The 16,709-nt window shown below is 39.9% G+C and overlaps 1 protein-coding gene across 2 annotated transcripts in view; it reads left to right on the top strand.

The window, feature by feature from the left end:
• Positions 1–1,647: 1,647 nt before the first annotated feature.
• Positions 1,648–16,709, top strand: part of nus1 (NUS1 dehydrodolichyl diphosphate synthase subunit) — a 34,540-nt gene continuing 19,478 nt past the window's right edge. Inside the window, exons 1-4 of one of the 2 annotated variants that reach the window (XM_069886834.1) lie at positions 1,648–2,163; positions 8,161–8,286; positions 10,921–11,073; positions 13,082–13,184. In XM_069886834.1, coding sequence (XP_069742935.1) covers positions 1,842–2,163; positions 8,161–8,286; positions 10,921–11,073; positions 13,082–13,184 — 704 coding nt within the window. In that variant the 5' untranslated portion in view covers positions 1,648–1,841. The remainder of the gene's footprint in view (positions 2,164–8,160; positions 8,287–10,920; positions 11,074–13,081; positions 13,185–16,709) is intronic. The other variant, XM_069886833.1, reaches the window with a different exon arrangement.

The following is a 16,709-nucleotide window of genomic DNA, read 5'->3' on the forward strand; positions in this document are numbered from 1 at the left end:
CAGGCCTTTTTTGACAAACCCTTGGGATCAGGGATGATTTCCTTCTGCTCTGGATTCTTAGTTTAAAAAGGGCAAATGTGGCTGGAGGTGTCTGATGAAAATGATTAATAAGTTGTTTGTGGGGTGGTGAAATTCTTTTGCCATTTCTGTTCGTGAATCATGAACCTAAGATTCTGAGCGGCACAACAAATGCTGCTGCTTCATGTTGGGTGGTCATATTAAGACATCATGTGGATTCTGTGAAGAAGTGGGGGACTTCTGACAACAGCTTCCAGATTTCAGCATTTAACTATGCATCTTCATAATTCAGAAGCAACTGACTGATTTTCTCCAATATAATAATGACTAATGATAGTCTTGCAAATTCCAAGTCATTGATACAGTCATGCTTTAAATCCCAATTACATTTACAGGAAGGAAATTTAAAGTGAATATTTTAACAATAATCAGATATATACTGCAAAGAATCAGCTTTAACCAATCTAAATCAGCCATTCTTAATGGGCCCCTATGCCCCCTCCCCTGGGGGCCACAGCACATTTAAGTAAGAGTGTTGCTTTGTTTTCCTCTCATGTAACATTTTTATTTTGCTTTTTATGTAGTGAGTAGGAGAGAAATAGGGAAGAAACCAAAACTTGACTGCTTCATAGAGAGAGGGAAACATAAACTCTTAGAGTCCTAAGGGGGCCATAGCCAAAAAAAAGTTGAGAATGGATGATCTAAATCAATAAAAGTTTTTACTTTTTGAACTCAAAGATTTTTGATTAAAAACACAGAGTAAAATGATTTTGAAATTTACCATCTGCATTGAATAAGCACTCTCAACATCACAAATTCAACTTCATAAATACTCCATAGATATCTTAGAAAATAAAATGTGACCAAACCACATGGGGAGTCAATAATGCAGATTTTTTTTGGGAAATTACCAGAATTGGAGTGGTACCAGAAAATTCTACAGGGAAACTGAAGACTTCAGACAATAGAACCATTTAAAGTCGAGGACAATGAGGGAAATAAGATCAGACCAATATTTAATAGAATCGGTGATCCAAAAATAATATATTAGCTGTTGCCTTGAATTCTGAAGTAATTTGCAGAAGTCAACTGTTGCATGATTTTTTTTTAAAAAACATGTACATTTTGACTGCCTTTTCTCTCCTGTGGCAATACAATGCAGTAAAAAGGCAAAGAAGCCACAGTAAAATTTGGAATCTGGAGTAAACAAGTGGGGAAGCGGTGACATTACGCCTTCCTACATTCGTCTTGATAAAGGAGAAGGCCCTTTCACACTGGAAGCTCGTAAACTTACCGGGCACGACGTTTCACACCGCCCGACTACCCGGTTCAACCGGCAGTGTGAAAGACAAGTGAGTGCATCTACCCGGGGATGCTGCCTGACCCAAAGAGTCCTTTGAGGCTTTGGCAAAGGGTGTTGGCCAGACATTCGGTCATAGAAACACTGCTGTTCCCCTAGTGCCTCTGAGACCCTCCCTCTCTCAACATTGCACTGCTCCTGAGCCCTCGGGGGCGTTTCTGAGTCCCGCTCCGCCTCCCAGAGCGACGTGCAGCGTGGCTCTTGCCTACCCCCGCGCGACGTCTGACGTCTGAGGCTGCGAACCAATAGCCGTGCTCCATGTGTTCTTAAGTCAAAGGTGAAAGTTAACGGCAGTTTTGAAACAAAAGTAAAGATGGCGCCTGCAATTTTGGGGAGTTGGCATGGTTTTGCAATCGTTCTGAGAAAATAACTTGGCTTCTGAAATGTGACCATTTCAATCCGTCCCCTTTGCAGTCTGATTGAAGCGCATTCTACTCTCGCCCTGCCATTGCACGCCGGGGCGATGGCGGTGTTTGAATTGGTGTGGCGACTCCTCCACGCCGTGCTGTGGCTGCAGCGGACCTTGGCGGCTTGGCTCCGCCACGGAATGTGCGCCTGGGCGCGATGGAACGCGGCGCTGCTGGCGCGCGGCTGCCCGAACGCCCGGAGGAAAGGGCAGAGCCGCCGCGCGCGCTGGCGGTCGGACGGACGCGGACTGAAGAAGCTGCCGCTGCACTTGGGGCTGGTGGTCACCGAGGAGGAGAGCAGTTACACTGACATCGCCAGCCTGGTGGTCTGGTGCATGGCCATGGGCATCTCTTATGTTAGCGTCTATGACAACCAAGGTAAGCGGCGCTTGCAAGGGCCATGGTTCTGGGTGCGAAATTATTCCTGGGAATATAAGAAATGGCAGCAGGAGTAAGCCACTCACTTCTCCAAGCTCGCTTTGCTATTCAACTAGATTATGAATGATACTCTACCTCGGCTGCAATTACTTGCCTAAATCCAGATTCCTTGAATATCCAGCTCTATTAATTTTTGATTTTCGTGCTATTGGTGTCGAAGGCTCAACAGCAGAGAAATGAAAAGATGCACGGATTTGAATGAATGCATTTTCCCCCCTGAATTTAGTCTTAAATTATCTACATCATGTATTAAGACTGTGACGCCAATATGTTGATTTTTCCCTCCGTTTAAGAACAAGAAATAGGAGCAGACCAACAAGGTCATGGCTGATCTGGCTGTGGACTCCTGCTTTTTCTCCCAAAATCCTTATTTCACCTACTATGCCAACATCTACCTAACTGCCTTAAACCTATTCAATTAAAGCAACAACTACTGGTTCCTTGGGCAGAGAACTCCACAAATTGACCTCACCCTGGAGAGAAAAGCAGTCTCCTGAATCATGAGGCCATGTCCCCTAGTTGTAGTCTCATCTATAGGGGGACATCTTGCGTGCCCCTTTCATAATTGTGGTTTTGCAAGGTTCCTTCATTCTTTTGAATTCCAGCATGCTGAGTTCCAGGTGACTCAATCTCTTCTCAGAGGATAAGACCCTGGAATCAACCCTGTGAGCCTCCTCTGCCCTGCTTCCAAAGCCAATACATATTTTCTCAAGTAAGGAATCCAGAACTGTATGCATTACTCCAGGTGCAGCCTCATCAGTACCTTGTTTAGTTACAGCAAAGCATCCCTCTTAAATTCAGTCCCTCAGCAATGAATGCCAACATTCATTTTCCTTCTTGGTTACTTGTTGCACTCCCAAGTGCATCTGTACAACAGCATAACTGCAATCTTTCACCATTTCACATCAGAATTTATTGTTTTTTAGCAGAATCACAGTACAAACATTTTAACTACCTTATCAAATAAATAAAAATAGTGCCAAAAAAAAAACAAAGTAAGGTAGTATCTTTGGTTTATTCAGGAATCTGATTGTACAGGGGAAGAAGCTTTCCTTGTGGCGCTGAGTGCGCGACTTCAGGTTCCTGTACCTTTTTCCTGATGGTAGTAGAATGATGGCCTGGGTGGTGGGGGTCCTTGAGGATAGAGGCTGCTTTTTTAAGACACTATCTCTTGTAGATGTCCTCGATGGAATGAAGTCGGGTGCCCATAATGTTGCAGGCTGAGTTAACAACCTTCTGGAGTTTTTTTTTTAAATTTCCTGAGCATTGGCACCTCTGTACCAGTGATAGAACCAACCAGAATATTCTCCATGGTATAGAATTTCCGAGAGTCTTCAGTATCAAACTGCATCTCCTCAAACTCATTGGTGAGCCGCCTTCATGATTGCATCAACATGGAGTCTCCAGGACAGATCCTCAGATGTTGACTAATAATCGGATCTATTTTTTCTTCCTAAGTGGATAGCTTCACATTTACCAACATTATATTTCATCTGCCAGACCCTTACCCACTCACTTAAACTGTCTATATCCCTCTGCATCCTGTACATACTTTACTGATAAACTGAGTGGAAAAGCAAACTTTAATACACTACACTTGGCCCCCTCTTTCAAATTGTTACTGTTTATCGTGAACAGTTCTGGGCCCAGCCCTGACCCCCATGGCACTCCATTCACCACTGCCAACTGGAGAAACACCCATTTGTTATAACTCTGCCTTCTATTAGATGATCAGTTCTCTCTGCCAATATTTTACCCCCTAACTCCATTCATCTTTATCTTTTTGTGGCACTTTATCAAACACCCTCTAGAAATCCAACCATATAATCAACATCTGTTCCCCTCTATCCACTGGACTTGTATCCTCAACAAACTCAGTTAAATTTGTTGAACAGGACCTGCCCTTCCTGGATCCATTCTGTGTCTACTTGATGGAATAATTTCTATCCTGATGTCTTGCTTTATTTTCCTTGGTGATGGCTTCAAGCATTATCCCAGCTACATCTAAGTGGCCTGTAGTTGTCTGCCTTGAGCTTACATTCTCACTACATTTAAATAGCTATGTGACATTTGCCATCTTCCAATCTGCTGGAACCTGCCCAGAATACAGAGAATTTTGTTAAATGATCACAAAAGCCTCTGCTGTAACTTCTATCATTTCCTTTTGTAACCTAATTAGGTACAATTAAAACAGTGATCTTCAAACTTTTTCTCTCCACCCACATACCACCTTAAGCAATCCCTTACTAATCACAGAGCACCAATGGCATAGAGATTACTTAAAGTGATATGTGAGTAGAAAAATGTTGAGAACTACTGCTTTAAACCCACTCGTTTTCTCAGCAGAACCGTTTCAGTGATAGCAATTGCATTGATGTTCTCGCCTCCCGTAGCATCCATATCATCTCTCTTTAGCATGTTAAAAGTGTCCTCCAGTGTGATGACCAACACAAAATAGTTGTTCGAAGCCTCAGCAATTTTTGCATCAATACTTTATTAATTTCTCCCTTCTCATCTTTCAAAGGACCTACATCCACTTTAGTTACCTTTATCGCTTTATGATTTTTTAAAATTGTCTGTTTTTGTATTTTGTGCCAGTTTACTTTTTTCACTTTTTTTTTATGGCCTGCTTAGTTATTTTCGTTGTCTTTTTTAAAAAAAGTTTTCCCAATCCAGTTTCTCACTGCATTTGGCGATTTTGTGTGCAAGCCTTTAGTTTGATGCCTTGGTTCTCCCTGCCAATAACTTGCACATAGATTTGCCCAATCTATGTGAAAGTTGAAGTTCCCATGATTGCTGCTGTCCCATTTTCACTTGCCTTGGGTGTTTATTGGCTTAATGCCTGGCACTATAATATTATTTGCTAGCCTATAGGCAACTACCACCAGTGGATTTTTTTTCCTTTGCTATTCCTAATTTCTGCCTAGATGGATTCAACATTATGCTCCTGAGATCTTGTTTCATATCTTACTGTCACCCTGATCTCCTCTTTAATTAAGAACGATTTCCCATATCCATTTGCCTTCTTGTCAATTCTTTCGTATTGCCTAATGCACTTGGATAGTTAATTCCCAATCATCTCCACTCTGCAACCATGCTTCTGTATGTCATTAAATCATACCCTGTACTGATTTATGCTGCAAATTCACTAACCTTGTTTCCAATACTTTAGATAGAGTGTCCTTATACTCGTTGTCCTTTCAGAATCTACTAATCTTAGTATCTTTTACATTTGACTTTTCTGTATTCCTTTCTCTTTTCTAACTTTTACTTTGGTCTCTATTGCTTCCCTCTCTCTGCGTGGATTGCCACCCCTTGTCATTATTAGTTTAAGCCCTCCCCAGCAGCACGAGCAAATAGTCCCCCAGACATTGATCTTGGCCCTGCCCATGTGCAGACCTTCCTGTTTGGACTGGTACCAGCTTCCCTCAGAATAGGTTCCAGGCCCCAGGAATCTGAAACCTTCCATCATGTACCACTGGCACAGGTAGTAATCCTGAGATGATGACCTTTGAGATCCTACTTAGTTTGTCTCCTAGCTCCTTAAATTCTGCTTGTAGGATCTCATTTTGCTTTATTCTCAATGTTGTTGGTACCTACAGAGCAACTGGCAATTCACCCTCTCCTGTTTCAGAATGCCCGACAGCCTCCGAAAGATATCCCTGACCCTTCCACTTGAAAATTAAGTACTTCACACTTTAAGGGTGTAATGTTTATGCAATGTATGACTTTATCAATGAGATGATTATTCATATCAAGCATCAATTTGATAACCTGAATTTTATTTTCCATGGATACAAAGAAATCCAAAAGACTATTGATGTTTCAGAAAATTCTTATATTTAAAATTTTTTGGGAAAATAATTTATTAACATTTGAACAATTGAAGTACAAATATGGAATAACTCATGGTACAATGTTTGCATACCATCAACTGAAAAGCTTCCTAAAGGATAAATTGGGAAATAAACTGAGATTACCAGAAAGAAGCAGCTTTGAATGTGTGATTAATTAAAAGATTTATAATGAACATGTACATCAAGCTGCAGGAGAAGGAAAATGATGAAATAAGCTATAAACCCAAACAAAAGTGGGAAAAAGATTTAAACATTAAGATAAAAAATGAAACATGGGAAAATTTATGTTCTGGAACTATGAAGAATATAATAAACACAAGGTTACGCATGATCCAGTATAATTGGTTACACAGGTTATATATCATGCCCCAAAAGTTTAAAAAAATGGGATGAAACATTATCAGATAGATGTTTTTGCTATAAGAAGGAAATGGGAACAACAGTACATGCAATTTGGGCATGTGAGAAAGTGAAAAAGTTTTGGGAAGATCTAAATCGGGTATTAAATAAAATCACAAAAAACAACATACCAAAAATCCAGAGATCTTTCTTCTAAGTAATATAAGAAGTAAGGAATTAGGCCTCAAACTGGATGAAGTGCAAAAAAGATTTATTATGATAGCCTTAGCTGTAGCAAAAAGATGTATAATGTCAACTTGGAAATCAGGAGAGAGCCTGAGAGTACAGCAATGGTGCATGGAAATGAATAAAAGATTGGAAAAAAATAACATATAATTTAAAAAATAAAGTCACATTATTTGAACAAACTTGGGAACCGTACATGGAACATAACTGAGAGGGCTTGCCTCGGACATCCACCCCCTAAAATGATAAGAAGACAAAAATGACTTGATCCAGTGTATAAAAGTAGATGACACATTTTTCTTGTTTATTTTTCATTGTGTGATGACATTGTTTAATGGGTTTATTGTATTGTATATGTTGAATGTTTATTGGTTTTGGAGGGGGATGGGAAGGGGGGGAGGGAAAGTAGGGGGGAAAAAAGGGGAGAAAATGCCACTGTATATTTAAGAGGGAAATGTTTGCATGTATTTTGGTTGATACAGTTCACAGTGTGAAAAATTTTAAAAAAACATTCTCTGATTTGAATTCGAATTTTCAAATCATGGGGACCCTTTTTGAATTACTTTTATAATCTTTGATTTGATATGAAGGTAGAAATGTTGAGTAATGAGGTAATTTATTACTCTGATAAGAATTTTCTTTTTTTTCCTTGGCAAGCAGACTTTTTTGGTAATGGGTAATAATAAAATATTAATACAATGTAATTTGTTTGATTGAAAATGTGGGGTACCTTGGATGAAATGATATGATTTAAATTTTGTGTATCTTTTCGTCTTTTAACATAAATTCTTGTATATTCTGTATTTTTTATGTGAAATTTCAATGTTAATAAAAATTTTGAAAAAGATATTTAACATTTCCATGGTACCTGATGGTGTTTGTTTGTATCTGCTACCACTTTTTTCCTGTACTGGCAAAGCCACACCTGTTCTTAGGGTCATATTGTTCCATTTGCATCCCTTTGGATTCTGCTCTAGGAATTGTGCAAATGGAGCTGGGATTATTATAAAACATCGATATTGTGTTTTTTTTTAAATCCAGTCAACTTTCCTTCAGCTTGAAGATGACTAAACTTTTTCCACTCAATGATAGCAAACAGGGATGCATTTTTATCTTATTTTTCTTGCTATTCCGTAATCTTGGCAGTTCTGGTAAATGAAGCACTTATATTTATGTGATACAGTTCATTAAAACCTTCTATCATTGCTACCTGAAGGGTGAGAAGCAAATTTTTCAACCACAGATACAAAAAAGAAAAATGCTAGTGGCTCTGGTTCTTTATTTAAACCTATCCTTCACAATTGACCTTTGTATCTTGCCCTTTGTTACTGTAGACTCTGTTTCTTAAATGAAAACTCTTTTACCCACTGATATCCTTGAAAGGTTACTGACCAGTCTCAGCTGCTTCCACAGCATTAGTGTCTCCTTTCCTGTTGTTTAGTTTATTGTAATCACTGTTTTAATCATGTGACTGTCCTTGGTGTATGTTTTTCAGGTATTTTCAAGAGAAACAATTCAAGGCTAATGGAAGAAATCTTAAAACAGCAACAAGAATTACTAGGTCTGGACTCTTCAAAATATTGTACTGAATTTTTAAATAATAGCAGGAAAGCTGAACAAGGTGGGTAATATTTGAATATGTTTATTAAAGGTGGTAACATTATGGTTGCATTTTATGTATTTTATGATTTGGTTAGAGAATACTGAGTGAAGTCAATTGTTTTAATCTCACATGTTTTAAATATATTTGGAATGCAGACATTATTACATATGAAAATAGTGAATAGGGACAGGGATTGGTCTATTGGCTCTTTGGCCCAGCTTCGCAATTCAAGGCAACCACGGCTTATTACCTATTTCATCATCCTTCATCCACCTATCACTGTCACCTCTTTGAATATGTTTAATAACTTGACTTCTGTGATAGTGAATTCTGCACGTTTGCCACCCTCTGGATCCAAGTTGTAATGTCATATCCATATTTTGAGGGTTTGATCCCTGTTTATCCTCTTTGTCGAGTCTATCTAATCCTGTTATGATTGTGGAGATTTTTTGTTCTCCATTGAAGCAAGGCCGAACCACCAGTCTGCAATCAGAAATTAATATAGTACATTTTGCACTCCTCTGTGGCAAGAACACCCTCAGAAAAGGAACTTAAAATCTGTATTGAAACTTCAGATGGGGCCTCATCAAGAGTTCTTCACTCCTTTGCCTAAATCCTCTTGCAATGAAGGCTAATGTACCATTTGCCTTCCCAACTGTTTGCTGCATCTCCCTGCCCCCTCCCTCACTATTCCCCTCTCTCTATCATCCCTCCCTTAATTGGGCCCAATCATCACCATTTGTCATCACACTCCATCATCTGCAGTCTTTTATCACCACCTATCACTTAGCCACTATTGCTATGTCTCCCACCTTACTCCATCTGCCAATCAACTCCTCCTCACCTGGATCCACCATAATTTGCCAGCTGTTGCACCACCCCTCTCACTTACATATTTACAATGGCTATCTCTTTTCCATGTCTCCCAACAATTTCTGCAAGAGTCTCATTGAAAGCATACTTGCTGGATGTAGTATGGGAGCTGCTATGCTCAAGATTGTCAGAGGTTGTAAAAGGTGGCGACTGCCACTCAGAATGTCATGCATACTGCCCTCCCCTCTATAGAATTCATCTACCTCCCATTGTTAGGAAAGGCAGCCAACATACTGAAGGACCCATTACACCCCAGACACATTTTCTTCTCCCTCCTCTCATCAGGGAAAAGATTAGAGTGTAAAATTGTGGACTTGCGGGCCTACAGCCATCAGCATCCAAAATGAGTCCCAAAATGGTGCTCTCATGCTGCCTTTGTACTAATTAATGTTTTGTTAAATGGGTGGCATGGTTGGTATAGCAATTAGCGCAAAACCTTTACAGCGCCAGTGATCTGGACTGGAGGTTGAATCCTCCTCCTGTTTGAAATGTACTGTGGATGTAGGTTAATTGGGTATAAATTCGACGGCACAGACTTGTGGGCCAAAATGGCCTGTAACCGTACTATATGTCTAAATTAAAAGTAACTCTAATTGAGCTGTTTCCCTTCAACTTTACATGGCTTCATGAATGTTAGAGTTGACTTGTTAGACCACTTGCAGAAGAACCCTTCTCACTGCTCCATGTGTAAAGTGACCAATGAACTTAAACAAAAATATGAGGTATTTCAATCCAGATGAAGAGTCAACTAAACATATCCCCCAAATGTTGCCTTACCTGCTGAGCTCCTCCAGGAGTTTATATTTTGGTCTGGTACTCCATCTTGCCCCTCTCAATCAGTTGGTCCTCTTTTGCAGAACTCCAAGTCTGCTCCCAATCTTCAGGCCCGGTTTTTCTGTTCATTTTGTACCCTTTGGCTGTGCATTATTCCTAATTTCCTTTGCAGATTATTCTTAAGCCCCGCTACCTTTCACACTTGAATCTTCTCCCTGATGGAAGGAGGGCGAAGAAAACGTGTCCTTCAGTATGTTGGCTGTCTTTCCTAGCAGTGGGAGGTAGATGAATTCCACAGAGGGGAGGGTAGTAGGCATGACATTCTGAGCTGCAATTACCGTCTTCTGCAGCTTCTGCCAATCTTGAGCAGAGCAGCTCTCATACCATAGAAGTGAATAATTATTGTCGTTCATTTGTCCATTCGTTAAATGTTAACCCATTGGCTATCCACAAAAAACAGAACTCTCATTGGCTTACTTCTCTGCTCTCCTTGCTTCTTTTGTTCAGATTTGAAATCCTGGATTTTGATTCTATTTTGCCCTCTTATAGTTTGCATTCAACTATTTGTGACATTTGCTGGAATGAACTGTGCAAGTGGCATTGCTGTAGCTGTGTTTACAAAAGAGACTCTTTTTCAGATTAAATCCTTGCTTGAACAGAATTTGCACAAGCCAAACCTTGAAATTAATGGGAAAGCTGTTTTAACCCATTCCTAATTTCAGTTCATTTAGAAACTTTTATGCATTGATTCAAGTTATATAGTTAAATTGCATGAACCCCCTGTTATTATCATATGGGTTCAAATCACTCTTGTCCTTTTGAAAATAATAGTTTTTTTTTGAGAGAGGGATCTTTTGGATCTTTCAGATAAGATGACCCACATCAGAATTTTTTTTTTGAAATGCAGCTGACAAAATCCTTTATTTACCCTTTTTAACTCTTTTGTCTGTTTTTTGTCTTTAAAAGATTGTGAGAATTTTGACTTATTCTTTTAATTTGTTTCAGTTTTATGTTGTCCCACCACAGTGAAAGTGCTTTCACCTGATGATGGGAAAGCCAATATATTGAAAGCTGCTAAGAATTATTGTCAATTAGTTGCTCAACAGCAAAGAAGGTCTACTGATCTAAATGTGAATATCATGGACAGTTTACTCAGAGGTAAGCTCCACCTATTGGTTAGTGGAGGGATGGTAAAAATTGTAATTTTGCACATGCAGTTTAGAATGTGTTCAAATGAACTTAACATTTAATCTTTGAAGTGATAAGCTTTTAGTTATGAATTCTATGGAAATTTTATTTATAACTGCTTTTCTTTGAAAATGGTACTTGGAAGATTTTTTTCAAAATACTGTGATAAATTGATCAAAAACCTCGTCAGTTTGCTTTTTTTTCTTTGTAATCTGTAGCATCCCATCTTTTATGGGAAATCATTTTGTGTATTTTCATGGAAACATTTTCTGTTCACTTTATTTCCTAGATTTACATTTGAATAATTAATAACTTTTATTTAAAAAAAAAGGTAAACTATCTTGTTTTATAGCAGTTTTTTTGTAATCGAATAGTTTTACACTTCTGACAAAAATATTGGGATATCTGACTAAAAGCAAGTTTTACATTGCACCTGTGGAGGATGACAGTTTTACAATCTGGGCATTAACAAAACCGTGCTGATTATATGTCAGCAAGCAAAGTTTGACGCGCATTATATTTTCCAGCAGCAGAGAATTAAAATGCACTGTGTATGGGTGGTCTGAAGTTTATTACAATAACTGAGTTTCGTGATAATAGACAATAGACAATAGGAGCTGGAGTAGGCCCTTCGGCCAGTCGAGCCAGCACCGCCATTTTACAGATCGTGGCTGATCACTACCATCAGTACCCCTTTCCAGCCTTATCCCCATAACCCTTAACTCCTTTGCCCACTAGAGTCTTATCTAACTCTTGATGTCAGCACCCAGTGATTTGAAGGAGGGATGCTGTCAGTGATGTCATGAAAGTAGAATTGGCATTCTTGCTGATGTAGTGGAACTATGGACAATTTTTTTGTGCTTGGTTGACATCTTAGAGTGCTGTGGTTTGGTTATGATCAGATGGTGGGAGGAGGCAACAGTTTGACACAGGTTTCAGTCATGCTATTTTGGTGTTGCCAACGGTTGGATAAAATTTCTCCTTGTATATCAAACATTGTGTGAGAAATTAGACATTGTGATCTTGGGAGGAGGTGAAGCTGAGCTGGGTGTCACTAAAAGATCAGGCAAATCTGCTACTTTTTTTGGATAATTTGGGCGCACAGTTGGCATAGCAGTTAGCTCAATGCCTTTACAGCAGCATTCGGGACCAGGGTTTGAATCCCACGCTGTCTGTAAAGAGTCTGTACGTTCTCCCCGAGTCTGCATGGATTTTCCAGGGGGCTTTGGTTTCCTCCCACCATTCAAAATGATCCGGGGATATGGGTTAATTGGGTGGCGTGGACTCGTGGGCCAAATGGGCTGTTAATTTAATAATAAATATCTAAATTTAATAAATTTTAGGGCAGCTCATAATTGTAAAAGGATCCAAGAATGCACACCTTCCTCAAAGCATCTGCTTGGTACCAATGCACTGTAGCCATGATTTAAACAGTAAAATACAATAGACATTCATTAATCTGCTCTTTAAGTACAATTAACACTAAATTTAAACACTAAAATACAATAGACAATAGACAATAGGAGTTGGAGTAGGCCCTTCAGCCCGTCGAGCCCGCACCGCCATTTTACAGATCATGGCTGATCACTACCATCAGTACCCCTTTCCAGCCTTATCCCCATAACCCTTAACTCCTTTGCCCACTGGTAATGGACATTCATTAATCTGCTCTTTAAGTACAATTAATAACTGGCAATTTTTGAAATGTACACATGTGACACGAGGAGGAAATGTGTCCATGTGTCATAGATGCAATGTCGAGTCGTAATTTAATTCTATTTTAACATGCTTAGGCTAACCTGTAAAGCAGGAGGTCTTGTGCTATTTTCAATACAGTAGGTAGATTTTTAAGTAGATGCTCATTAACCAGTTCGACTGCTTTTTTTCCTTCCTTTATAGAACCTTCTGGAATGTCATATACTATGTGACTTAATACAAATTTGATACACATGCTCAACTTCACTTTTTCCTTATTTAGAAGGTTCTTCGGGTTTACCTGATCCTGATCTAGTTTTGAAATTTGGACCTGTGAGCAGCACACTTGGCTTTCTGCCATGGCACATCAGGCTTACCGAGATTATGTAAGTGCCTTTTGGACTTAAATTTGTTGATTCAAAAGTCATTTTGGTGTTTCAGAACACATGGATGCATTCTGCGTGGCAGCGTGATTAGTGTGGTGGTTAGCACAACACTATTACCGCAGAGCCCACCTCACTGACAAAAGACAAAGGAGGAAAAACCCAACACCCAACCCCAACCCACCAATTTTCCCTTGCAACCGCTGCAACCGTGTCTGCCTGTCCCGCATCGTACTTGTCAGCCACAAACGAGCCTGCAGCTGACGTGGACATTTACCCCTCCATAAATCTTCGTATGTGAAGCCAAGCCAAAGAAAGAATTACCGTCCCAGCAACCTGTATTCAAATCCGGCACTGTCTATAAGAAGTTTGTGCATTCTCCTCTAGTCTGCGTGGGTTTCATCCGGGTGCTTATTTTCCTCTCACCATTCAAAATGTAAGGTTAATTGGGGTATTTGGGTGACACGGGTTCGTCGGCTGGAAGGGCCTGTTACCATTGCTGTATGTTGACATTTAAATTTAATGAAAAAGAAATTGCTTATTTAGATGAAGACGAGCAATTTTTAATGCAATGTAGTGGGCCATTCTGCAGGCTGACACAGGAAACGGCTATCTCGAGCAAACAGCATGTGGGATGAGACACTTGGTTCCATCAGCTGCAGTAATAGCAGTTGAATAGACTAATCACTGCCAGCGGATCGCAGGGGGTCCATTCTGGACCCGCGGATCTAGGGCAGCTGATCGGCAGCCAGCCCTGCTCGAGCCATGCCCCAGTGGTGACGCAGCTGCCTGCTTATAAAAAGACAGCTACAGCCCAATAAAGGCAGTGTTGATTACACTCCCTTCGTGCGAGTCTTCTTCTTTAACCTCGAGCTATAACATCATTATACCTCGAGCTATAATTGTAGTGTCCCTGCAAAATATTCAATGTATTTTATAAGTATTGGCGTTAAATTAGGCTGGAGATTTCATTATATCAAGAACATGGGATGATGGATTGGGAACCTCCAGTTTGCCAAAGACTGCCTTATTGTTCTTGCAGGAATTGTGGACCCAGAATATGCACTTAGAGTAGTAAACTTAGTGGGTTACTAAATTCTTCAGGTATAGAGAATTGGTGATGAAGTTGGTAACTGGCCCATCTCGCCCAATGAGCTTGTGCCACCCAATTACACACATAGCAGAAGGCAGTCTGCATGCTAAACAGCAAGAAACTTATGCAGATGGTGTTAATACTCAGGGTAATGTGAATTATTTTGTAAGTGTGCAAGAAGACACCTTTCTCACTGTAGTAACTGTAGTGCATCACTGTGGGGCATATGTATAGTTGTGTGTTAGAACAGTTTCCTGAGATGATGGAAGGCATCAATAAGTAAAGTCTCTTCTGTTATTTAAATCTTACATTTCTAAGTTATTTAAGAAGCCTCCCAAGTAACACAGAGACATAACATGGTGGCAGTCTTATAAGATAACAGGAATAAAGCCATACAATTGATTGTAAGTCACTGAAATTCGAAGTGGAAGAAGAGAAAAAAAATACTGAAAAATGGCTGGAGGACGAGGAAGCTGAAGACATTGTTGGTTCATTTAAAAACTTTAAGCTGAAGTGCAATTTAGCATTCAAAACCTATTTTTAAAATGCAACAGCAGAGGAGAGAGTCAGTTATATACTTTGGACAGGGGAGCGAGGGCTCAACATATTTAATAGCTGGGATCTTACAGAGATGGAGAAAAATGATTCGGAGCAGATATTTGCAAAGTTTGCTTCTCACCTTGAAACCAGGTCCAATCATGGAATTAATTGCTATGAATTTCAAGGCTTAATGCAAAGGACTGATGAAACTGTTGATAACTTCCTCACTAGAAATGCAAATTTAAGGATATAGAGGAAAGATTAGTTGATCAACTAACATGGGGGAGTGCCCATCCTGAAGTGCAAAAGTCTCTTATAGGAAAGGATAGCTTGAAGCTGGCTGAAGCTATAGACACAGCCAGAGCCTTCAAAGCCACGAGGACGCAAATGAAATCCCTATCTATGCAGACCCACCCACAGCAAAGAGAGGGAAGGGTTGATGCCATCAAGAACGCAATCAGAAAAGTGCAAACCCCCCCCAAGACCTGCAGGAAGTATGGGAGACAGCACCCCTTTGATGACCGAAACAAATGCCCCGCATACAATTCAGAATGTAGAGTGTGTGGTAAAGCAAACCACTGGATGAAGGTGTGCAAGTTTGGTATGAAGAAAGGAGTAATACCAGTGAAGAAAAATGAAAAGAAGATCCACCACATAAAAGGAAGCAACGAGGACTCCGACACCTAGATTCTGGACATAGAATCCATACACTTTCTCGAGATGTTGGGTGAAATGAAAGAAGGAAGCTAGTTGCACACAAGGATCCAAATACAGTGGACAATCCAGAACAAGCCCACGATATTTAACCTAAAAGTGAAACTGGATACTGGATCACTTCAGAAATGAGAGTGCCCCTTGCGCTGAACAAAGAATAACGGAACAAGTAATATGTGATAATGGAACACAGTTCCGGTCACAAGAATTCAGAAAGTTGGTTGCAGAGTATGGGTTTGTTATCACTACATCATCCCCATACTACCCCAAAGACTAGTACAAACTGTGAAACACACACTAGCTAAATGTCACGAAACAAAAGGCCCAGACCTAGCTCTTCTATCATTACGAGCAACACCTTTAAGGAATGACAAGAAGTCCCTGGCAGAACTCCTAAATGGCAGGAGAGAGAAAACAACTCTGCCAAGCAAAATACACCCTCCTGAAAAGCAGAAGAAGACTGGCTGACACACAAGGAGGAGGATGCCAACATTATAACAAACATGCACAAACATTGCCAGAACTCTTCAGAGGGCAGCATGTGCATATTCAAGAGCTGATGTTGAAAACATGGACCCCAGTAAAGGTCATCAGAGAAGCTGAGACACCAAGATCATAGATTATCGAGACAGACTCTGGCAATCAGCTGAGGAGGAATGAAATTCACATCCGGTCGTCACAAGATGTGATGAAGCAGAAATCTTTAATGTCAGCAAAGCCTGCAACACCAATATCAAGTGAGGTACCAAGTAAAGAGACCACAACCAGTGACAACAAACTACATCACCTACACATGTACCAGCAACACAGAGCCCACTGGTCACAGCCAAATCCACCAGATGGCGAAGGAACATACTACCACCAGTGCAATATTGATAAGAACTATTAAAAAATAGTTTTGTAAATAAATAGTGTACAAGTTCAATTACTTAAGTTGCACTGAAAAGTGGTAACATTAAATTTTTCTTTATCTTGAGAAGGAGGGATGTTATGTAGTCAGGATAATGTGCACCATTTTGTAACTGTATCTGAATACACCCTTCTCACTGTAATGCACCACTATGGGGTATATGCATAGTGTGTGTGAACAGTTTCCTGAAATGGTGGAGGGCATCAGTAAGTAAAATCTCTTTTGTTATTTGAATCTTGCATCTCTATTTAAGAAGCCTCCCAAGTAACTC

The sequence above is a fragment of the Narcine bancroftii genome, chromosome 6 (genome assembly GCF_036971445.1).
Source record: "Narcine bancroftii isolate sNarBan1 chromosome 6, sNarBan1.hap1, whole genome shotgun sequence".
In the NCBI taxonomy this organism is placed as follows: domain Eukaryota; kingdom Metazoa; phylum Chordata; class Chondrichthyes; order Torpediniformes; family Narcinidae; genus Narcine; species Narcine bancroftii.